At 43.0% G+C, this 24722-nt stretch overlaps 1 protein-coding gene and 1 long non-coding RNA gene across 3 annotated transcripts in view; one reads left to right on the forward strand and one right to left on the reverse strand.

The window, feature by feature from the left end:
• SMYD1 (SET and MYND domain containing 1) overlaps positions 1 to 15755 on the reverse strand; it is a 48533-nt gene extending 32778 nt beyond the window's left edge. The window contains exons 1-2 of one of the 2 annotated variants that reach the window (XM_006074744.4): positions 15541 to 15755; positions 1772 to 1948 (exon numbers count right to left, since the gene is read on the reverse strand). In XM_006074744.4, the coding sequence (XP_006074806.3) occupies positions 1772 to 1948; positions 15541 to 15677 (314 nt within the window). In that variant the 5' untranslated portion in view covers positions 15678 to 15755. The remainder of the gene's footprint in view (positions 1 to 1771; positions 1949 to 15540) is intronic. The other variant, XM_006074743.4, reaches the window with a different exon arrangement.
• A 112-nt stretch (positions 15756 to 15867) lies between these two features.
• On the forward strand, positions 15868 to 18214 carry LOC112578200. Its single transcript, XR_003102537.3, has 3 exons — positions 15868 to 16194; positions 16726 to 16863; positions 17976 to 18214. It is a non-coding gene; the product is annotated as an uncharacterized LOC112578200 (long non-coding RNA).
• Positions 18215 to 24722: the final 6508 nt, after the last annotated feature.

The raw sequence follows: 24722 nt of genomic DNA on the forward strand, positions 1-24722 counted from the left end.
CAGCAAGATGCTGGGGCTAGGGAGCAAGGACAAGAAAGCAAATAAAGGTGAAGATGGAAACGGAAGCCATATTTTGTGGTCTGGGAAGCCATGAGAGGGGTCTGGGGACACAGTGAGGTCCAGTTACCTGTGTCTCTCCTGACCCTGTGGCTAACTGAAATGAGCACTGGAGAAGAAGTCTGATGACTCCACTTCTTACTGTGTGACTCTGGGCAAGTTGCTTGCCCTCTCTGAACCTCTCCAATGGCGAGTAAAGTGAGGGTAATACACATTCCGTGCCATGCTAACCTCCAGAGTGCTGGTTCTCATACTGCCCTCCCTTTACAGAAGGCAGGAAGAGACCAAAGAAAGAGGCCCACCACTCCAGATTGGTGGTGGCACTCTGAACCTGCAGGGCACTCACTTAGAAAGCTTGTCTTGGGTGACCACGGATAAATAGATCTTTCACAATACACATGTATAGCAAATCAACACAATGTACAATACATTTTAAATATCAATATCTTATGACTTAATCAATTACACCTCAATAAGAGGGAAATTTATAAGTAAATAAAATTGCACATGAAATTACAAAAAGAAGGAGTAGGGGAAAAGAAGAAGTAAGATTTCAACAGATGGAACTAAGGGGGACAGGGGATGGGGAGGCTGACTAAGCAATTTCATTTTGCAGTTTCCCATAAGTTACCAGGATATGATGATTCCAGTCTGGGCTTTAACTTCACAGTTAAAATGCTCATTTCAAATGCTTCAGCATCACCATCCCCATCTCCTCCACTCTCCATTGCCAGCTTCATAAGCACCTACCTGCAATCTAGCTTCAGGTCCTTCCCTGGCGGAGCCTCCTGGACTTAGTAGCGCTGGAATTAAGGTATTGGCGCAGAGATTTTTGCAAATGCAAATGCATTTCAGGTATTTGTACTGAGTCCAAAGGGCTAGTGTACAACCATGGGGACGAGTGGAGCTGTGATAATTTGAAAAGTTCTATTTTGTTTAAAGAGGTTAGTTGCTGTTGAGCTCTCATTTTGCCAAATCTTCACGTTTTTTTAAGAGAAGCCAGAAATCTTAATTTTTTTAATGTGCAACTTCCTAATTTTTTGACACGGCAGGTCAGTTTTTAATTAATTTTTATTAGAGTATACTTGATTTATAGCATTGTGTTAGTTTCAGTTGTTAACCATAAGTTTGTTTTCTACATCTGTGACTCAATTTTTATTTGGTAAATATGTTCATTTGGACTTTTTTTTTTTAGATTCCTCATATAAGCCATATTATAGGATACTCAGATCACTTTTTAAAAATTAAACATTGAGGAGCCACACAGAACAAGTCTGCAGCCAGCTCCACCCAGTGGAAATTCCCTCATAAATGGGCTTCCCAGACCAAGTGGGGCGGGGCTTCTCTGATGGCTCAGATGGTAAAGAATCCACTCACAATGCAGGAGACCTGGGTTCAATCCCTGGGTTGGGAAAAGCCCCTGGAGGAGGGCATGGCAACCCACACCAGTATTCTCACCTGGAGAATCCCTGCGGACTGAGAAGCCTGGCAGGCTGTATCCACGGAGTCGCAAAGAGTTGGACACAACTGAGTGAATAAGTACAGCCCAGATAGAGGGAGAGCACAGAAGCAGCAATCGTAGTCTGTTTGGGGCTTTCTCTTGATTTGCTCTCAGCCCAGCTTGCTTGGACTGAGGCGTGGTACCCCTGCTGCCACCCCACTCCTCACCTGACATTTGGGAATGCAAAGCCCCACCCCAGGGCCCAGCTCTCACCTGATGTTCTCGTTGGGCACCTTGCCATATCTCTTGATGGCCGAACATTCGTTCTTGTGGTTCAACCAAGCATCCTTCTGGCAGGTGCGGTCACAGTAGTGGGCAAACTTGCACTGCCCACATCGGTGGAGCTTCTCCTGCCTCTTGAAGCAGGTGTGGCACACAACATTCACCAGGCTGGAAATAGGGGGAGAAAACTCTGACCATGGGGCACCACACCAGCTGTTGGGAGACTGGCATTTGAGTATGGGCTCAGTGGGCTGCCCTTGCCTTTCTCAGCTTCAGAGTCCCACTTTTCAAAATGAGGGGCTTGGGTTTCCAAAGGTCCCTTCCAGCTGTAACCATTCTTTTTTATAATTTTATTTATTTATTTTTGGCCCTTCTGGGTCTTCATTGCTGCGAGGGCTTTCTCTAGTTGCAGCAAGCAGGGGCTGCTCTTTAGTTGCAGTCCCGGGGCTTTTCATTGTGGTGGCTTCTCTTTTTGCAGAGCACAGGCTCTAGGGCTCCAGTAGCTGTGGGACTCAGACTCTAGAGCACAGACCCAATAGTTGTGGCACATGGGATTTGTTGCTCCACAGCACGAGGGATCTTCCCAGATCAGGGATTGAACCCATGTCTCCTGCATTGGCAGGTGGATTCTTTACCACTGAGCCACCAGGGAAGCCCTGTACCTATTCTTTTGGCAGATATTTTTCAGTGAAACTAATGAAGGGGACACTGTTGAACTCTGCATATAAACCCTTCAGTTTAATTCAGTAAGTATAGATTTACGACCTGTACGCGTTAGGCACTGGGAATATCACAAGTTGCTGGAGGAACAATTGAACTGGGGTCACCAGGCAGCATGAGTAGTACTATAAGAGGAGGGATGCAGGGTGTTCCTGGATCACAACATAGGAGTTCCCCTTTAGGAACCGGGGACGTCTTCTAAGCCAAGGGAGTGCGTGGAAATTCCTCACAGTCCTCTTGCTGAAAGTCACAGGTCATTAGCACCATGGCATGGGAGAGAGCATTCTGTGTCACGTGTCCTTCTCATTGTTGAAATAAACTGTCCTTTTCTCCAAAGAATAAAAAAGTCATAATTATCTACAGTATAATGGGACATGACCTGTTTTACCCAGAATGACATATACACATTTATGTCACAGTTCTGTGTGTTTAGCAAGAGTGAGAATGACAGAGTTACTGATGTCACCAGTGTTATGTGATGTGTTCTCTTGGCTCAGAGAGAAAGTGGAAGTGATGGGTGGCCAACTCCACAAACCGCTGTGAGGTGCAATGCCAGTAATTAATCATAAAGTGCTCAAGGCTTTGAAAGGTTAGTGCTTACTTACAGGTTAGGTTATTCCCATAGTAATGTCTTCCTCACTCCCTTGTATTCCCTGAAGTTTTCCCAACAAGAGAGGAAGAGTAGAATTACTTATAATTGCGCAGAATTGCAGCCCGTTAATTACTATGCCATTACTACTACTTGGACCAGGAGAAGGCTAGGGACAGAGCCCCAAGATACTACAGTAGAGACCTCACTCCATACTGGGTGATGGAGAGACCTTTACAGCAATGTATACAATCCCTTATCAGGCCTTGACTCAATTCAGCCACCAGTTCAACAATCTCTTGCCTTCATTTTGTCTCATCAGAGTCTTTACGATCACTTTGTTATAATAAATGTTTAATTACAATTCGACTTCCCTGGTGGCTCAGGCGGTAAAGCCTCTGTCTACAATGTGAGAGACCTGGGTTCGATCCCTGGGTTAGGAAGATTCCCTGGAGAAGGAAATGGCAGCTGGAAAGACAGTGATGATCTATACACTAAAGGGTTGCTGTGACGGTTTAACAAAAGAGAATTGCTTAAAAACATCTCTGAAAATTGCAAAGCACTGTGTAAATGGGACTCTTGTGGGGACTGAAAAAATGAGACTAAGGAGGAGAAATGTGGCTTGGTGAAGGTCATCAGCTAAGCTGGCTGGCAGAAGCAGTCTTTCTCTTGGAATCTAAGATGTGGTTTTAAGTGGGAAGGGATAAACTAGGAATGTGGGATTAACAGATACACACTACTATATAGAAAATACATAAACAACAAGGACCTACTATATAACACAGGGAACTATATTCAATATGTTGTAATAACCTATAATGGAAAAGAATCTGAAAAAGGATATATATATGTATAACTGAATCACATTACTGTATACCTGAAACATTGTAAATCAACTATACTTCAATAAAATAAATAAGTCAGAAAGTGGTATTGAACTTTATTTATTTAATTATAGTTGATGTATGGTATTATATGTCACAGGTGTACAATGGAGTGCTTCACAAGTTTTAAAGATTATACTCCAATATAGCCAATATTTTGTCATAGCTATAAATGGAGTATAACCTTTAAATTTTGTCATCACTGTCTTCCCAGAGATATTATTCTCACAGGAGTCCCTGGTGCCTGACACTGTTCCCAGCACAGAAGGCAGAGGAAGCTCCCAAACCTACCTGCTTTGTGTACAGCCCTGAGTGTGCCCTGCCCCAGCCAGCGGGTCCCTGCTCGCTCTTTCCTCTGCAGCCCTGGGTTGTATCATCTGTCAGAGTCAAGAGGGATGGAAAGGCAGCTGCTGCTCAGCTCCTTGTATGGAAATAACTGGTTCCTGAACAGATAAATGCAAATAGAAGGCGCCTGCAAGGTGGACAAGCCCTCTAAAAACACAGCCAGAGAGGACTGGACCAATTGTTCTGGCTTCCTGGGCTACCTAAAAACTTGTAGCCTGAGAGGAGGTCTCCCCTTAAAAATTGTGGGGGAGAGCTGGAGAAGGCAATGGCACCCCACTCCAGTACTCTTGCCTGGAAAATCCCATGGACGGAGGAGCCTGGTAGGCTGCAGTCCATGGGGTCGCTAAGAGTCGGACATGACTGAGTGACTTCACTTTCATGCATTGGAGAAGGAAATGGCAACCTACTCCAGTGTTCTTGCCTGGAGAATCCCAGGGACGGGGGAGCCTGGTGGGCTGCCGTCTATGGGGTCGCACAGAGTTGGACACAACTGAAGCAACTTAGCAGCAGCAGCATCTGTCTTAAAGAAATCACATCCGGGAGGCGGGTTCAGGAAGGGGGGACGCATGTATACCTATGGCCAATTCATGTTGATGTGTGGCAAAAACCATCACAATATTGTAAAATAATTATCCTCCAATTAAAATAATTAATTTTCAAAAAGAACATCGTATCCCTCAAGTACCCGGAGAACTTTACAATATTTTGAATTCCTTCTTCCTTCCTCGTTCCTTCCCATCTTTCTTCTTTTCACAAGTTTTTATTGGGCATCATTTGCAACAATGTGGATGGACCTGAAGGGCATTATGCTTAGTGAAATAAGTCAGAAAGAGAAAGATAAGTAATGTTTGTTATCACATATATGTGGAATCTAAAAAATAAAATCAACAGATGAGTATAACAAAAACAGAAACAGACTCACAGATGTAGAGAACAAACTAGTGGTTACTAGTGGGGAGAGGAAAGGTGGAAGGGTCTTGATAGGGGTACAGGATTAAGAGACACAAACTACTGGGATTTCCCTCGCAGTCACGTGATTAAGACTCTGCGCTGCCAATGCTGGGGGATGCAGATTCAATCCCTGGTTGGGGAACTAAGATCCCACATGTTGTAATGCAGCCAAAAGATAAAAAAAATAAATAAAATTTTTAAAAAGAAGGTATTGTATTTTTTTTAAAAAAAAAAAAAAAAAAGAAGTCTCATCGTAATTGATAATGATTCCATGATCCTACCACCTCCTTCTGTAAAGACATATTTTTTTAAAAAAGAAATACAAACTACTATGTATAAAATAAATAAGCTGTAAGGAAATAAGCTAGAAGGATACAACACAGGGAAATAGAGCAAGTGTTTTGTAATAACTTTAGATGGAGTCTAATCTATAAAAATATTGAATCAGTGTGTCATAAACTTGAAACTAATATGATATTGTAAATTAACTATACTTCATTTTTGAATTCTTTGTTTCCTTTATATTTTTTATTGTATTTCCATTTTTAAAAGTAAATTAAAAGTTCTAAGTTTATTAAGAAGCATTTATTGAGCATCTATTATGTGCCTTGCCTTGAGCTAGCTGACAGAGATAAAGAAGATACAGATTTTGTCTTCAAGCAGTCCCCAGTTTGGGCTGGTGCATAAACACATATAAGGAAGGTGAAGCATGTCCCCCAGGAATCCTGCTGCAGGATTCAAGGTCAAGGAAGGAGGAATCTGGGAAGGCCATCACCAAGGAGGCCGGGAGGCATGGTTCTGACTGTCTGAAGATGAGCTGAGTTATACATAGAAGGTCAAGTGCTCTGCCACGGAGAGGCACTGGCATGAGTCAAGGGCTTCCATGGGGGAAGCAGTCAGGGCAGGTGTGTCTAGGAGACAGGAGGAACTGTTAGACAAGATCACATTATTGGGAAATAATGTTGGAAAAATGACTGGACTGTGGGGGACCTAGAATGCATCTTTCAGTAATAAGACCTTATTCTGCATCTAGAGGGGCTGGGGTGGAGGGGACAGAAGAGGTCCAGTGGAGGCTTCTGCAGAGAGGAGAAACATGGTCAGAGTTGACACTCAGTTTCTTTTTGCTATGGCATCTACCTAATGTCATTTTAAAAAAGTTGTATTTGTTTGCTTTCGGCTTTGCCGGGTCTTTGTTGCTGCTCGGGCTTTTCTCTAGCTGTGATGGGGGATGCTCTCTAGTTGCAGTGTGTAGCCTTCTCACTGCAGTGCCTTCTCTTGTTGCAGCGCGTGGGCTCCAGGCGAGGGGGCGTCGGTAGTGCTGTACATAGGCTCTAGAGCTCCGTAGTTGTGGCATTTGGGCTTTGTTGCTCCACAGCATGTGGGATCTTCCCGGATCAGGGATCAAACCCTGTATCTCCTGCATTAGCAGGTGGATTCTTCACCACTGAGCCACCGGGGAAGCCCCCTAATCTTGTTTTTAAATGGCCCATGTCAATCCTTAAGGGATTCACATTTGCACAATTATTTACCTTAGCAGAAGTTAGGTGGTGTACATCCCTAGACCATACCTAGAGATTTTTTAACATTTCTTTGATTAAAATAGCAACTTTCAAGATTTTCTCTGCCACAGCTCCCAGGAAAAGGCTCACACACCTCGCTCAGACCTGGATGCACCTTCCACACTCTACCAAACCCCTCTTCCCAGACTCAGAACACATCTTCAGATGCAAATGAGAGAAGATGACATTGTTTGGGGGACAACTTGGCATCTGACCTAATCTTTGCTTAAAAAGCTATTATCCCCAAACTTCTGCATTTAAGAATTAGTTAATAAAGTTTAGCAACACAACTCACTATGGGTCATGTGACATATCAACACGTCTGACATCTGCAGATGAATTAAAGTGCCAAATTAAAGATATATATCTAAATCTACTCTGTGGTTATCCTTAACACAAAATGCAAATATTGAAGACTGTAACCCGAATACTTTCACAGTTACTCATTTTCTGAACTATCTGTTCAGGAATTTCTCTAATCCCTTTATTAAATTATTTCCATTTATAGCATCATTTATATCCCACCACCTACCCATCAGCTGTTACCAGATTAAGGTCACACATGTATTTGTGCATATGCCATGGTTAATTCTGGTGTTCCCATGGGTCCACATAGAATTACATGGGCTGAAAGCCCAGCCGTCTCTGCTGGACCCTAAGAAGCCCAGAGCTGGCTTAATTTTCAAAAAAGCCCAGCTGACAGTAATTTGTTCTAAAACATCCTTCTTTTCAAACTCTCAGACTTAGAGAATGAACTTATATTGTCGGCGGAAAGGATGAGGAGAAGGGATAGTTAGGGAGTTTGGGATGGACATGTACACGTTGCTATATTTAAAATGGATAACCCACAGGACCTACTGTATAGCACAGGGAGCTCTGCTCAATGTTATGTGCAGCCTGGATGGGAGGGAGTTTGAGGGAGAATGGATCCATGTGTGTGTATGGCTGAGTCCCTTTGCTGTTCACCTGAAACTGTCACAACTTTGCTTGTTAATTGACTATACTCTAATACAAAATAAAAAGTTTAAGAAAATCTTCTTTTTCTCATATTTTCATCTTTGATTTTCCCTGCTCAAATGGATAGATAGGTTCTCTTGGGCACTTCTAACTCTTTAAACAGAATTATTTAGGAGTTGGTCAAGAACTTAAAAAAAAAAATTCACTGTCCTTTTCACTTTTTAACATCATGTATGACAAATTGAATTAATAGGAAATGCATTCTATTGGTTGAAGTAAGCTGAAAAATAGCTTCCCAAAATGTTAATATCCTACTCCTGGAAACTACATGAATTACCTTACATGGCAAAAGGGACTTGCAGATGAAATTAAGATTAAGAACCTTGAGATGGGAAGGTAATCCTGAATCATCTGGGTGAGTCTAACGTAATCACTAGGGTCCTAACTAAGAAGGATGCAGGAGGTCAGAGGAGAAGATGCTACACAACTGCTTTAAAGATAAAGCCCAGAGATGCAGGCAGCCTATAGAAGCTAAAAAAATCTTGGAAACATAGTCCTGTTTTATTTCAGATAATAAATTTGTGTTGTTTAAACCACTAAACTTGTGATAATATTCTATACCAAGAGTAGAAAACTAATTGGGGCTTTCCAGGTTGTTCAGTGGTAAAGAATCCACCTGCCAATGCAGGAGATATTAGTTTATTCCCTGGGTCAGGAAGATCCCCTGGAGAAGGAAATGGCAACCACTGCAGTATTCTTGCCTGGGAAATTCCATGGATGGAGGAACCTGGCAGACTACAGTCCATGAAGTTGCAAGAGTCAGACACAACTTAGTGACTAAACAACAACAAAGGAAACTAATACATTGGTTTACTATTATAAACATTTTTTTCCTGTATTAAAGTGAAAGTGTTAGTCACTCAGTCGTGTCCAACTCTTTGCAACCCTGTTGACAGTAGCCCTCCAGGCTCCTCTGTCCATGAATTTCCTCAGGCAAGAATACTGGAGTGGGTTGCCATTTCCTTCTCCAGGGGATCTTCCCAACTCAGGGATTTAACCCAGGTTTTCTGTGTTGCAGGCAAATTCTTCACCATCTGAGCCGCCAGGGAAGCCCCTTTTCCTGTATAGTCACATGTATATTTCTGTTTCTTACCTACAAGTCTCTGGATCTAACCTTTCTCAGGCCCCAGAACCAGAACTTGATTCCTCTGCAATTAATAGATGCATATTCTTTCTTTTATTATGACTAAATATTAATAATTGAATTGACAAGAACAAAAGAAAATTAGGTAGGCAATGGTAGGCCCACTTGTGAGGGGTGGGTGGTTGGGGAGGATAGTGAAAAGCAATGACAGACAAGATCATGGGAGACTCAACCCTTGCCCTGTCCTGTGTGACCTGGGAAAGCCTCACTAAGCCTCAGTTTCCCCATCTGTAAGAGAGAGGACTTGAATGAATTCGATGGGTCTCAACCTTCTTCTGGGTTGAGGACCATTTTGAAAGTAATAAGTTTCTCCCCAGAAATAAAAAGCATGCATGCACATCCACATACATTTTGATCCTCCCGTCACAGGTGCTTCCCTAGCTAAGGATCCAAGGACCCAGGTCAGGAACCCATAGGCTAGAGATTCTCTAAATGTAAGACATCTGGGACTTTATCAAATAAAAAAAAGAAAAAATCGAATAGTATTTTTGGCTTCTAGAACTGCCCATGGCCACTTTCCTTATGAAAAGTATATTCGTTGTATTTGACACTAAACTAAATCAAAACAAGCTTTATTCCTATATTAGCCTAACACCCCTGTCTTGCCACACTGTAGTCCCTTGTATGTCCTGAAAAAAAAAAAAAAAAACTCAGAAAATCTCAGACTGGAAGAGATCTTCAGGGTCCTATGATCCAATTCCCCTCTATGGCCCAACTCGTATTCTACATCATCTCTGTTGTCATCAAGAAATACACACTTCCCACCTCCAGACTGCCAAAGCCCTGTTCTACCTAGAAGGCAATAGAAACTCAGTGTCGGGGGCTTAAAAGCTTACAGATGCTCCAGGGAAAGATTTGGAACTGATAACATCTTTTTTGTTGTTCAGTCCCTCAGTCATGTCAGACTCTTTGTGACCCCATTGACTATAGCATGCCAGGCCTCCCTGTACTTCACAGGGAAAACAGACAAATTGCAGAAGAAGAAACATAATGACCAATAGGCATATTTAAAAGACCTTTCATCTCCTTAATAATAATAAATTCAAACAAAATAATTCTGGGCTTCCCTGGTGGCTCAGTGGTAAAGAATCCACCTCTCAACACAGGGGACACAGGTTTGATCCCTGGTCTAGGAGGATCCCGCATGCAGCAGAGCAGCTAAGCCCTTGGGTCACCACTATTGAGCCTGTGCTCTAGAGCCTGGGAGCTGTAACTACTGAGCCCATGTGCCCTCAAGCCTGTCGTCTGCAACAAGAGAAGCCACCGAAATGAGAAACCTGAGTACCGCAACTAGAGAGTAACCCCTGCTCGCCCCAACTAGAGAAAAGCCCACACAAAAAACCAACACAGCCAAAATAAATAAACAAATAAAATTATATTAAAAAATAATAATAATTATAAAATACATTTTAAAGGTTAGTGTTAGTCACTCAGTCGTGTCCGACTCTTTGTGACCCAGTGGACTGTAGCCCACCAGGCTCCTCTGTCCATGGAATTCTCCAGGCAAGAATACTAGAGCGGGTTGCCATTTCCTTCTTCAGGGGAACTTCCCCCAGGGGTCAAACCGGGGTCTCCTGTGTTGCAGGCAGATTCTTTACCATCCAAGCCACCAGGGAAGCTCCTAAAAATGAATCTGTCTGCCACTGCAGGAAGACACAGGTTCAGTCCCTGGTCTGCGAAGATTCCCACATGCCACAGGACAACTAAGCCTATGTAAAGTTAAGCACAGAGCAAAAGGAGAAGAGAGAAACCTTGAACAACTCAAGCTTATCCACCATGCTTGGGGTCTCACCCACTTTCAAAGACCAAATCCATGGAAGACGACTCCTTGGTAAATTGACCTTATCCACCTACTTTGCCTTCATCCCCTTCCAGCATGAAACTCAGAATCCCCAAAAAGCATGACACATAGGCTCCCTTCTAAACGTCAGTTTTGGTTGATGCACAATGGCTGCCTGGAGTACCCTGTTAGAAAGAACAGTGAGGCCAAGTTGGAGTTCAGGAAGAAGGTGTTGCCTGATTGATTAGCCATGTCTCCCAGGGATCCTGGTGCCCAAGTGCTGCTCATTTGCCGGTCTCAATGGTTTATCTCTGTTTTATTCTTGGCCTTTTATGTTTAAGCAGATGACCTGTTTTTCCAACCAAGCAAATTAAAGAGATTATAACCAGACTAAGGGCTATATAATAAAGGCCTGAAGAGCTGCTCTGAATGCTAAGCCCAGTCTATTCTAGCAAAGACACAATTCAACTTCCAAGTCAACATGACACAGTGCATCATTATATTTTAAAGCTAAATATCTCATGCATCATAAACCAGAAATTCCACTCCTAGGATACACACCCCATGTATCTGTTCACCAAGAGATACAAACAAAAATGTCCATAGCAACTACTTGCAGGAGGATGGAAACATAAATTGTGGTACATACACATATAGAGCTTACTCATTTTGTTAGTTACACAAAACCATATGGATAAATAATAGAAGAACATTTGAATGAAAGAAGCAAGAGCATAAAACCACCTATAACTGTATACCCCGGTTTAAAAGATGAAAAACAAGCTATAAAAACTAAATTATATATTGTTTAGGAATATGTACATATATGGCAAAACTATCATTGAAAACACAGGGAAATAAGTAACACGAAATTCAGGAGACTACTGTAGTTACATTTGGGGCAAGTATGCAACAGGATAGGGAAAGATAGGCAAGATGAATGTAATAGAATGTTCTCATTAAGTAGGATGGTGGTTTCACAGGGGTTCATTTATTGTAATGCTTCATATATGTTCATGCATGTACTCAGTCACTCAGTCGTGTCTGACTCTTTACAATCCCATGGACTTTAGTTGGCCAGACTACTCTGTCCATGGAATTTTCTAAGCAAGAATACTGGAATGGGTTGCCGTTTGCTACTTCAGGGGATCTTCCCGACGCAGGGATTGAACCCTCGTCTGTTGCATCTCCTGCATTAGCAGGCAGATTCTTTACCACTGTGCCACCTGGGAAGCCCTGTAATGATTCACAGAGTATATACATATACATGTATACTTCATATATTGTTTGCAAGAAGAGATTTTCATTTAATGCACTACTCATTAGTATATAAATATATAATATATTTATATACTTATATATAATATAATATATATTAATATATTTATATATAAATATATAATAAAGATAAAATCTTCATTTTGGAAGGTAATGCAGATAGCCTGGTTTGCAGTAACACAGTGTTAGAAAATGCTTCTTTCATAGGGTGACTTTTATGGGTCACCTTGTCCTACTTCCCCAGTCAGGTTCCTCCCTTACAGTGGCTGAATCTCTCCAGGAGCCTAAAATTGGAGTGAGGATATGATGAGCAAAGCTTTCCTCTGATGCTTCTCTAGGCTGTCTCAGGTATACCCGAGCAGTTCCCTCATTTTTGCAGTGGAAGAGTTTGATTATATCTCTTATTTTTTAAGCAGTAATTTCAATTTCTATATTTCTTTCTTTTTTATTCAAATATAGTTGACTTGAAATATTGTATTAGTTTCAGGTGTACTGGGTAAATCACTTCCAAAAATAATCTTTTTGATTTTTTAAATCATTTTAAAGAGCATTTACTCTAATCATCCTAATCTTTATTAGTATTATAACAATAAGATTTTATTAACATTTTATCTGCAACATGCACTGAAGTTGTTTTTATATACTTATTACTTCAAATGAATGATGAATTTTTTTATAATAAGAAAAACATGTAAACAATCTGAATGTCCATTTATAAAAGAATGGTCAGAAAGTATGCAGTCTTAAACTCTACAAAGAGAGTATAGTAACACAGAAGATACCTAAATCATTAAATGAACATCTTCCCAGGTTGGGAAGTGGTAAAAAAATCTGCCTGCCAGCGCAAAAGACACAAGACGGGTAGGTTTGATCCCTGGGTCAGGAAGATCCCCTGGAGTTAGAAATGGCAACTCACTCCAGTATTCTTGTCTGGAAGATTCTACAGACAATAGCCTTGTGGGCTATAGTCCATGGGATCCCAAAGAGTCGGACATGACTGGGAATGCTCGAAGTTTAGATAAGATCCCAACTAATAGTACAAATAAATGAAACCTATGTTTTAAAATGGGTTTCCCTGGTGGCTCAGTGGTAAAAAATCCGCCTGCCAATGCAAGAGACTCAGGTTCAATCCTTAGCTTGGGAAGATCCCTTGGAGAAGGGAATGGCAACACACTCCAGTATTCTTGCCTGGGAAATCCCATGGATAGAGGAGCCTGTGGGGCCACAAAGAGTCAGACACGGCTTAGTGAATAAACAACAACAACGTTTTAAAATAAGCTGGAAGGAAATAGACAACCATGTCAATGTTAGCTTCATGTGAAAATACATTTTTCTCTTCCTAAGTTTTACTCTTGTAATGGAAGGAAAATCCACTCAACTTCGGACACTCTTGAAAGGGAAACTGATTGGCAATACTGGTTTTTAGGGAGTTGAAGACACCCATGGATGTTCTATAAAAGGCAAGATGGCAACTCAGTAGTAGCAGTAAGATCATTGTTCAGAGTTCCTGTGTTTCTAGCTTTTTCTGTCTTACTTCTGAATCCAATTGATTCCTCAACTGCCCCCAATACACCCACACAAGTAAATAAAGTAAGACACACTCCCCCTGAAGAATTATTACTGTCATCTCAGCCTCTCTAAATTCCTCAGCTGTAGCTAGCCATACACTCCATTCACAGCCTTTTCCCTGAAGGTCTTGGTGGGCAGGAAGAAATGAGAATTTGAGTGCTACTTAAATTATCTCTGAAAAGCTGTGAAGATCATGGCATCCAGTCCCACCACTTCATGGGAAATAGATGGGGAAACAGTGGAAACAGTGTCAGACTTTATTTTTCTGGGCTCCAAAATCACTACAGATGGTGACTGCAGTCATGAAATTAAAAGACGCTTACTCCTTGGAAGGAAAGTTATGACCAACCTAGGTAGCATATTCAAAAGCAGAGACATTACTTTGCCAACAAAGGTTCGTCTAGTCAAGGCTATGGTTTTTCCTGTGGTCATGTATGGATGTGAGAGTTGGACTGTGAAGAAGGCTGAGCGCTGAAGAATTGATGCTTTTGAACTGTGGTGTTGGAGAAGACTCTTGAGAGTCCCTTGGACTGCAAGGAGATCCAACCAGTCCATTCTGAAGGAGATCAGCCCTGGGATTTCTTTGGAAGGAATGACGCTAAAGCTGAAACTCCGGTACTTTGGCCAGCTCATGTGAAGAGTTGACTCATTGGAAAAGATTCTGATGCTGGGAGGGATTGGAGGCAGGAGGAGAAGGGGACAACAGAGGATGAGATGGCTGGATGGCATCACTGACTCGATGGACGTGAGTCTGAGTGAACTCCAGGAGTTGGTGATGGACAGGGAGGCCTTGGCCTGCTGCGATTCATGGGGTCGCAAAGAGTCGGACAAGACTGAGCGACTGATCTGATTCTCAGGATGGTCATACAGTGAGTCAACCACCAAATCTAGATTATCAGAGAAGTCGCTCGATGATCATTGTGATGGTCTGCAATTTTTACTTCATGTGCTAGATTTAGAAACTCTCCCACATTTGCTGCTGCTGCTGCTGCTAAGTCGCTTCAGTCGTGTCCGACTCTGTGCGACCCCATAGACGGCAGCCCACCAGACTCCCCCATCCCTGGGATTCTCCAGGCAAGAACGCTGGAGTGGGTTGCCATTTCCTTCTCCAATGCATGAAAGTGAAAAGTGAAAGTGAAAGTGAAGTCGTGTCCGACCCTCAGCGACCCCATGGACTGCAGCCCTCCAGGCTCCTCCGTCCATGGGATTTTCCAGGCAAGAGTACTGGAGTGGGGTGCCATTGCCTTCTCCGGCTTAGTCGCTCAGTAATGTCCAACTCTTTGTGACCCCACGGACTGTAGCCCGTGAGGCTCCTCTGTCCTTGGGATTCTCCAGGGAAGAAAACTGGAGTCGGTAACCATTTCCTTCTCCAAGTGATCCTCCCCACCCAGGGACTGAACCCAGGTCTCCTGCATTGCAGGCAGATTCTTTACTGTCTGAGCCACCAGGGAAGCCCAGTGTCCTGAGAGTATGCCCTAAAGCCTTCAATCACCTTTGCAACCCTCCTAGGCATCAGAGCAAATCCCATGCAGAGAAAGTAATGCCAGCAAACAGCTGTGCATGTACCCGTCATTATCAACAGCCACATGAATTGTATCCCTTCCCATGATTATTTTTTTATTAATTGGAGGATAATTGCTTTGCAATGTTGTGTTAGCTTCTGCTGTACAACAATGTGAATCAGCTATATGTATACATATACCCTCTCCTTCCCACCCTAACCCTATCCCACCCCTCTAGGTCATCATATCACCAGGCTGAGCTCCCTGTGTTACACAGCAGCTTCCCACCACCTACCTATTTTACGCACAGTGGTGTATATATGTCAGCGCTACTCTCCCTCAATTTTGAGAGCAAAGTATTTGAGAGTGTGGCACTGGCCAAATCACCAGGAGTAAAGAAGGCAACAACCCACATTCCATACCTGTCAAAAACCACAGCGGAATAAGCCCGCTCGGCGAAGATGATGTCGGCAGCACAGAACTCTTTCGTGGCCTTCAGACCTCTGCCTTTGCCCTCAGCAGTGAAGACCTCCACATTCTCCATTCCCCCTATTGTCATCTCAGAGTCTTCGGGCAGCTCGGCAGATATTTAAAACTGAGCCAAGTCCCTTGTCCTCGCAGCTATTTCAGCACCTTCAGCATCCCAAAGAGCAAGTCTATAAATGGACAAGCACCTCCCCTTCCCTACCCCCTCCAGCCCCTGGGCCCTCTCTCACTCCCCCTTCTGCTTCTTTTCCTGGAGACCGGGATGGGGCAGGCCAGAGGACAGTGACCCAGGAAGGATCCCCTCTACTGCCCAGCCAAGCTGACAAAGTAGAAAAAGACCATGGGCTGGTGTGCTTCTCAAATTGGGCCTGAAAACTTTGGAAAAGTTCCTTTGCAAGGAGTAGTAAGTCCTGGATTGCAGTCGTGCTCAGCTTTAGTTGGAATGGGCAGCACTTGGTCAGTAGAGTATTTTTAGCAACCAGATGCCTCTGTCAATCCAAAGCAGAGACAGCTGAAGTGGTCCAAGAGAAGAGGAGAGGTGATGCTTGCTGCTCTGGGACCCTTCAGCTGTCAGACTTCAACTTTCTCAAGTGAGATGGGGCCCTTGTTTCCTCCATGGGTAGACTATTGGCAGAAAGTAACAGATGATAAATTGACCCTTTGCCATATATATAACCTCTCTCCTCCCTGGTGGCTCAGACAGTAAAGAATCTGTCTGCAATGCAGGAGAGTCGGGTTCAATACCTGGCTTGGGAAGATCCCATGGAGTAGGGAATGGCAACCCACTCCAGTATTCTTGCCTGGAGAATCCCATGGACAGAGAAGCCCAGCAGGTTACAATCCATGGGGTTGCAAAGAGTCGGACATGACTGAGCGACTAAGTACTCTCTAGACTCCAAGGGGCCTCCCTCTTCTCTAATATTCCTTGGCTCTCCCACAGTGCCCCTTCCAGGGCATGGAGGTCTGAGCATTCTCTGATGAATGTAGGTATGTTGGACCACAGGATGTGTTATGAAAGGAGGCTGGCTTTGAAGAAGAAAGCCCTCATATCTATCATTCTGTCAAATCTCCCTTAAACTTTATGTCTGTTACCAGAAAAGTACCAATACCTTCTTTCCCAGGAATGAGGACATTGGAAGGATTAGTCTAAAATCCCAGCTATTGAACACTGGAGGCCACTCATCTTGATCATCAGACAGCTCTCACTGAAGTTGAAAAGAAAGACACTTGCAGATCTGGAGTTATGGCTTATCTTCCAGGTAATATTTTTAGTTTCTGGGATGCATCTGTTTACGGATTTCTGTGCTCTGGGTTTCTGTAAGTGTACTAGTTTACAAGCACTGGCTTCTGAGTTAGGTCTGCATTTGAATTTTGAGCCTTCTAGGACCATGGGCTTCCCAGGTGGCACTAATGGTAAAGAACCTACCTGCCAATGCACGAGACGTAAGAGACCCAGGTTCGATCCCTAGGTGGGGAAGATCCCCTGGAGAAGGGAATGGCAACCCACTCCAGTATTCTTGCCTAGGTAATCCCATCGACAGAAGAGCCTGGCAGGCTATAATCCATAGGATCGCAAAGAGTCGGACATGACTGAAGCAGCTTAGCGGGACAACTTTGAGATAGTACCTGTAAAACAAGGGTGATAATTTCTACCTCACTGGTAAATGAGATAATAGGTACAATGGATATGGCACAGCACTTGGCCGTGTTCATACAGAACTTACTAAATGATAGCAAATTTATTTTATTTATTCTGTCCATTTTCTTCCCCAAAACCATCAAGATACATTCGAAATTCTAATGTGTGTTCAACCCAGTTGCATCTCCTGATGCTTCTTTGCTCTTGAAAGCAGCTGGAGAATCGTCTGTCAGACCTTGCGTGCATGCTAGGTCACTTCAGTCGTGTCCGACTCTTTGCGACCCCATGGATGGTAGCTCGCTAGGCTCCTCTGTCCATGGGATTCTCCAGGCAAGGATACGGAGTGGGTTACCATGTCTTTCTCCAGGGGATCTTTCTGACATAGGGATTGAACCCAATTCTCTTGTGTCTCTTGCATTGGCAGGTAGCTAGCACCACCTGGGACGCTCTCTCCATGTATCCCAGTTTTTAGGTCATAACACATAGTGCCTGGAACTAGAGAATAATTCAGCGAACTCTGGTCTATCCCAAAGGGCAAAACACATTAAGACATTTAAAATTGGGTGCCCAAATGTAAACATCACATGCTCTTGGGGGAAAAAAGCAATTAAATAAGAGTTCTTCAGGTTAGTCTCAAATGAATGTCTGCACCCACGTTGCCTGGCAAGAGCCAGGGTCCACCCTTGGGAGCCAGCAGCTCTGCCTGGTAGAGATGACCTCATTCTTCTCTAGACACAGGTTCAGCCCAACCCAAGGTCAAGGAAGACAGCTACCTGCCTGAAGTCAGAAAGAGAGAAGGAGCATCAAGCCTGGTGCTTTAGTTTCAACGGTGAGTCTCAACCTTCTCAGAACAACAAGATTATATTATTAAGACATGGTAGAGGGCAGTGCAGTGGATGAGAATTCAGGGGACATGAGTTCAGTCCCTGGTTCGGGAATATTCCATATGCCATGGAGCAACTAAACCCATATGCCACAACTACTGGGCCTGAGAGCTGCAACTACTGAAGCAGGCATTGCCTTTGGCCTGTGCTCTGCAACAAGAGAAACCACCGCAATGAGAAGCCAGCACGCCACAACTAGAGAAGGCCCACACAAACCAACAAAGACCCAGTGCAGCCTAAATAAATGAATAAATTTTAAAACATGGTAGACAGAATAATGGTTCCCCAAAGATACTCAGGTCCTACTCCACAACCCCGTGAAGATATTATCTTACATGGTAAAAAGGACTTTGCAAGTGTGATTAATTAAACCTCTTGAGAGAGGGAGGTTATCCCTGGATTGTCCAGTTGGCCCAATGAAATCATAAGAATCCTTATAAGAGGGAGTTGGGGGCTGGTCAATGTCAGGTGGAGATGTAACAATGGAAGCAAGAAGGTCAGAGTCAGAGAGAGAGACATTTGAAGATGCTATATGGTTGGCTTTGAAGTAGGAGGAAGGAGCTATGAGCAAAGAAATACAGGTGCCCTCTAGAAACTAGAAAAGGCAGGGGTATAGCTGCTCCTCCAAGAGCCCCCAGGGGGAGCATGGCCCTGATGACACTTTGATTTAAACCCAGTGAACCCTCCGTTTCTGGCTTCTGATAACTGAATTCTAATATAATAAGTTTATGTTATTTTAAATCACTAAGTAATTTGTTAAAAAGCAGCAATAGAAACTAACACATACAGTATTATACTTTGTTTTACATAAGAGATACCAAGGGAACATTTCATGCAAAGATGGGCTCGATAAAGGACAGAAATGGTATGGACCTAACAGAAGCAGAAGATATTCAGAAGAGGTGGCAAGAATACACAGAAGAACTGTACAAAAAAGATCTTCACGACCCAGATAATCACGATGGTGTGATCACTGACCTAGAGCCAGACATCTTGGAATGTGAAGTCAAGTGGGCCTTAGAAAGCATCACTACGAACAAAGCTAGTGGAGGTGATGGAATTCCAGTTGAGCTATTTCAAATCCTGGAAGATGATGCTGTGAAAGTGCTGCACTCAATATGCCAGCACATTTGGAAAACTCAGCAGTGGCCACAGGATTGGAAAAGGTCAGTTTTCATTCCAATCCCAAAGAAAGGCAATGCCAAAGAATGCTCAAACTACCACACAATTGCACTCATCTCACATGCTAGTAAAGTAATGCTCAAAATTCTCCAAGCCAGGCTTCAGCAATACGTGAACCATGAACTTCCAGATGTTCAAACTGGTTTTAGAAAAGGCAGAGGATCCAGAGACCAAATTGCCAACATCCTCTGGGTCATGGAAAAAGCAAGAGAGTTCCAGAAAAACATCTATTTCTGCTTTATTGACTATGCCAAAGCCTTTGACTGTGGGGATCACAATAAACTGGAAAATTCTGAAAGAGATGGGAATACCAGACCCCCTGACCTGCCTCTTGAGAAACCTATATGCAGATCAGGAAACAACAGTTAGAACTGGACATGAAACAACAGACTGGTTCCAAATAGGAAAAGGAGTTTGTCAAGGCTGTATATTGTCACCCTGCTTATTTAACTTCTATGCAGAGTACATCATGAGAAACGCTGGGCTGGAAGAAGCACAAGCTGGAATCAAGATGGCCGGGAGAAATATCAATAACCTCAGATATGCAGATGACACCACCCTTATGGCAGAAAGTGAAGAGGAACTAAAAAGCCTCTTGAGGAAAGTGAAAGAGGAGAGTGAAAAAGTTAGCTTAAAGCTCAACATCCAGAGAACTAAGATCATGGCATCTGGTCCCATCACTTCATGGGAAATAGATGGGGAAAGAGTGGAAACAGTGTCAGACTTTATATTTTTGGGCTCCAAAATCACTGCAGATGGTGATTGCAGCCCTGAAATTAAAAGATGCTTACTCCTTGGAAGAAAAGTTATGACCAACCTAGGTAGCATATTCAAAAGCAGAGACATTACTTTGCCAACAAAGGTCCATCTAGTCAAGGCTATGGTTTTTCCAGTGGTCATGTATGGATGTGAGAGTTGGACTATGAAGAAGGCTGAGCACCAAAGAATTGATGCTTTTGAACTGTGGTGTTGGAGAAGACTCTTGAGAGTCCCATGGGCTGCAAGGAGATCCAACCAGTCCATTCTAAAGGAGATCAGTCCTGGGTGTTCTTTGGAAGGAATGATGCTAAAGCTGAAACTCCAGTACTTTGGCCACCTCATGTGAAGAGTTGACTCATTGGAAAAGACTCTGATGCTGGGAGAGAATGGGGGCAGGAGGAAGAGGGGACGACAGAGGATGAGATGGCTGGATGGCATCACTGACTCAATAAACATGAGTCTGAGTGAACTCCGGGAGTTGGTGAGGGACAGGGAGGCCTGGCGTGCTGCAATTCATGGGGTGACAAGGAGTCCGACACGACTGAGCGACTGAACTGAACTGAGAGTAAATATTATATAAAATCCTTTTTGATGTATGAAATTAAATTTATAGAGAATATAATGTGTTAGTTCTTGAACCTAAAAAACATAGATTACTAACTCCTCTGGGGCTTCCCTGGTGGCTCAGATGATAAAGAATCCACTTGCAGTGCAGGAGACTCAGGTTAGATCCCTGGGTCAGAAAAATCCCCTAGAGAAGGGTATGGCAACCCACTCCAGTATTGTTGCCTGGAGAATTCCATGGACAGAGAAGCCTTGCAGGCTACAGTCCATGGGGTCACAAAAGAATCAGAAGTGACTGAGTGACTAGCAGGTTCACTTCACAAAGTCTGAGTATTTGTCCCCTCCACCTCCAAATTCATACGTAGAAATCCTCACCCTCAGTGGTGATGGTATTAATCTGTGGGGGCTTGGGTAGATCCTTAAATCATGAAGGTGAAACCCTCATGAATAAGAGTCATGCTTTATATATAGAAGAGGCTCCAGAGATTGCCTTGGCCCTTCTCTTCTGCCATGTGAGGATACAAGGAGAATTCTGTGACTTGAAAAGGAGCCTTCATCCAAACATGCTGGCACCCTGATCTAGGACTTCAAGCTTCCATAACTGTAAGAAATAAATTTCTGGTGTTTATAAACTACCCAGGCTTTGGTATTTTGTTATTGCAACTCAAATGGACTAAGACTCTGATCTAACCTAGTAAAGGAAAAGGGAAAATGACAGTTAAATTATAATAAAATAACATATATTCATTGTAAACTCTAGGAGATATTGAAGGACAGAGAACTCGGACATGCTGCAGTCCATGGGGGTCTCAAAGAGTTGGACACAACTTGGCAACTGAACAACAACATAAAAAAAAAAAACTAGCTTATATAATGTTAATACTATTTAAAAAATAAAAGGACCCAGCTTTTTAAAAAAATTTACAGAAACTGATCTATGATTACATAAGACAGTGTTCTAGACTCAGATAATTATAAATACGATTTTACATAAGTGAAATGAATATCCAGATATTTGAAGTACAAGGCTGTTGCTTACTTCCCAGGGCATCCAGCATCTCTGGCCAGGACCAGTGAGACAGGGGGTGTTGACTCTAGTTATCAGGCTGGTGATGGAGAAGGGAGCACAGGGCTCTGCGGTATCAAACACCAACACAAATCCTATGCAAAGGCTTTTTGCCCATCTACCCACCTACATTTCATTTTTTCCCCACTGGGATCAGCCTTTCTTGCTGGCCCTAGCCCTACTTCTGCCAACAATAAGCCAGTGCTTACATGTGCGTGCTCAGTTGTGTCTGACTCTTTTTGACCCCATGGACTGTAGCCCGCCAGGCTCCTCTGTCCATGGGATTTAACAGGCAAGAATACTGGATCGAGCTGCCATTTCTTCCTCCAGAGGATTTTCCCAACCCAGGGATCAAACCCATGTCTCCTGCCTTTGCAAGTGGATTTTTTACCACTGTGCCACCTGGGAAGCCCACATTATGTCAATTTCACCCCACAATCATCATAACAAACAAAATATCCACCCCCACATTTCTAAGATGGCCCCTAACTAGTGGAACTTCCTCCATTGAAAAGTGCTGGTCTTCATCATCAGAAAAAGCACATTTAGAGTTTTTAGTGGATTTCTTATCGCTCTACTGGAGATGTTTAGCCAGAAAAGATTCAAGAAGGACATGAGAGCTTTCTTCAGCGTCATTCATCAAAGCATGGAAGAAGCAGGAGATTCATTCCACGTTTCTTAAGAGAGCAAACGAGGGTCCAGAGTGGACATAACCATTTGGCAATGTGGTATCGAGGTTAAAATCCTAACCTTGAGCTTCACAGACCCTCACAATCCTATCTCTCTTGGGCACTTTTCTGCTCCAAGAAGGTGGAAACTTTCCCATTGTTAATGATTTTAATAGCCATCCAGTCTCTTTCTTTGATATATCTATTAACAGATAAAGAAGGACAGTAAGAAAGAAAGAAAAATGAGATTGTGCAAGTCAAAGGACCCCTGGTCCCACAAGTACTGGCTGAGTTAGGAGATTGCAGACAAGGGAATGATGAGAACGACTACAGTGGTTCTGTAACTGAAAGTGGGATCCAGCTGCTCGCCACTCCAAAACCATTAAAGAGGCCAGGCTGGTGGAAAGAAAAGTTTGTGTTATTTTGGTTGCTGGCAACTGGGGATCAGGAAGGCAGATGCTTGTCCAAAGGTCAACTACTCCCCAACCCCTGATAATTAGGGCACAAGAGCTTTTATAGACAGAGAGAGGGACTGCATGTAGAAACAACAGAAACAGCAGTCAGCTCTTGAAGTTGGTCATCGGTGATGTGACCAGCTTCATCTTGATTAAGTACAGTTAATCTTCAGTTCCAGGGTGAGTTTATTCCCATTTCCTTGAGGCCAGTTCTTGGAATTGTGGCAGCTTATGTCACGGCTACAGTCTGGTCATTATATAGTTAAATTCTCCACCTGGTCGGGATTCTGGTATCTATAAGAGAGCTCACAGGATATGGCTCAGATTTTTATCTATAGCTATTGAGAAGGAACTAAAGGTCCTTAGCTGTGCTTAATGACTACATTATTATTTGGTCTCCTTTGACTGGTTTTCTTTGCTTCTTCATTTTCTTACTTCTCTGACTAGATTTATTCTTTTCTAAAAAAAAAATTCATTCATTTATGTATTTATTTTTGGCTGCATTGGTCTTCCTTGCTGCACTCGGACTTTTTTCTCTGGTTGAGGAGAGCTGGGGCTACTCTCTAATAGCAGTGCACGGACTCATCTTTGCAGCGGCTTCTCGCTGCATGGCTCTAGGGCAAGAGGGCCTCAGTAGTTGTGGCACATGGGCTTATGTGCCCCATGGCATGTGGAATCTTCCCAGACCAGAAATTGTCCCTTGCGTTGGTGGGCAGATTCTTACCCAATAGACCTGGACGTATTATTTGGCTGAAGTTTTTCCACAAACAAAAGGTCAGCAGAGAACACGGGTGGGACGATGGAGGGGAAGAAGGTGGTAAGGACCATAGGGTCCTGCTCCATTTCGGTTCCATTTACCTCAATTTTTAGCTGAACTCCCCTCCCCACTCAGGCCATACACACATACCAAGGACATTACTATGGCAATTGAGTACCCAGCACCCTAAAGAAGTGTGGGCAACCATTGCTGGGTCCCCAGTCTTGCACCTCAATGGTAGAAGAAGCTAACATGAAGTGGCCAAGACTGGGGCCTATTTTGGAAAGAATTATTAGCATAACATTATAAGCCTAAACATGGGTTTCAAGTAACCCTTACTATAAGCTCCACTGGTTAACTTGTTTTTTTTTTAATTTATGTATTTTTGGTGGGGGTGCTTCCCTGGTGCCTCAGATGGTAAAGAATCCGCTTGTAATGTGGGAGACCCAGGTTCAATCCATGGGTTGGAAACATCTCCTGGAGAAGAGAATGGCTTCCCACTCCAGTATTCTTGAGACTTGGTCTTTTTTTTTTTTTTTCTAATTTATGTATGTATTTATTTATGGTATAGATTCTCAGATTCTTATTTTATTCGATAAGTTGTAAGACATTGTTATTGTTTTTTTCTTTTTCATTTGTTATTAACCCCTGTATTTTACTTTATTTTTTTCAGCTTTATTGAGATATAATAACATATAACATTGCATAAGTTTAAGGTGTGCAATATGATAATTTGCCACTGGTTAACTTTCATCTCGGATAGAATCTGTTCCCAGATTCCACCTCGCAGCCCCAAAATCTTTTTTTTTTAGCCCCAAAATCTTTAACCATATTCTGTTTTCATATTATTATCCTGAATTTTTGAGCAAATAATCTCAGAGGCCTTGAGAGAGTGATTGCATTCCCTTCAGTTGGATATGCTACAGTTCAAGGAATATGTAGAAGTAAGTGTGAAGGTGGAGATGTCTGTGAAACCCAGAGTAACGATTTTGAACCACCAAGACAGTTTGTGTGCCTGTGTTAGTATCTTGGTAGCTGATCCACCACGCTCAATCCTTCCTTTTGGTGAGATTCCGTCACACACCTGCAGGACCACCACCTAGTGGCAAATCAAGAGAGCTGCAAGATTTTAAATCTTTTTTGA

The sequence above is a fragment of the Bubalus bubalis genome, chromosome 12 (assembly GCF_019923935.1).
Source record: "Bubalus bubalis isolate 160015118507 breed Murrah chromosome 12, NDDB_SH_1, whole genome shotgun sequence".
Lineage (NCBI taxonomy): Eukaryota > Metazoa > Chordata > Mammalia > Artiodactyla > Bovidae > Bubalus > Bubalus bubalis.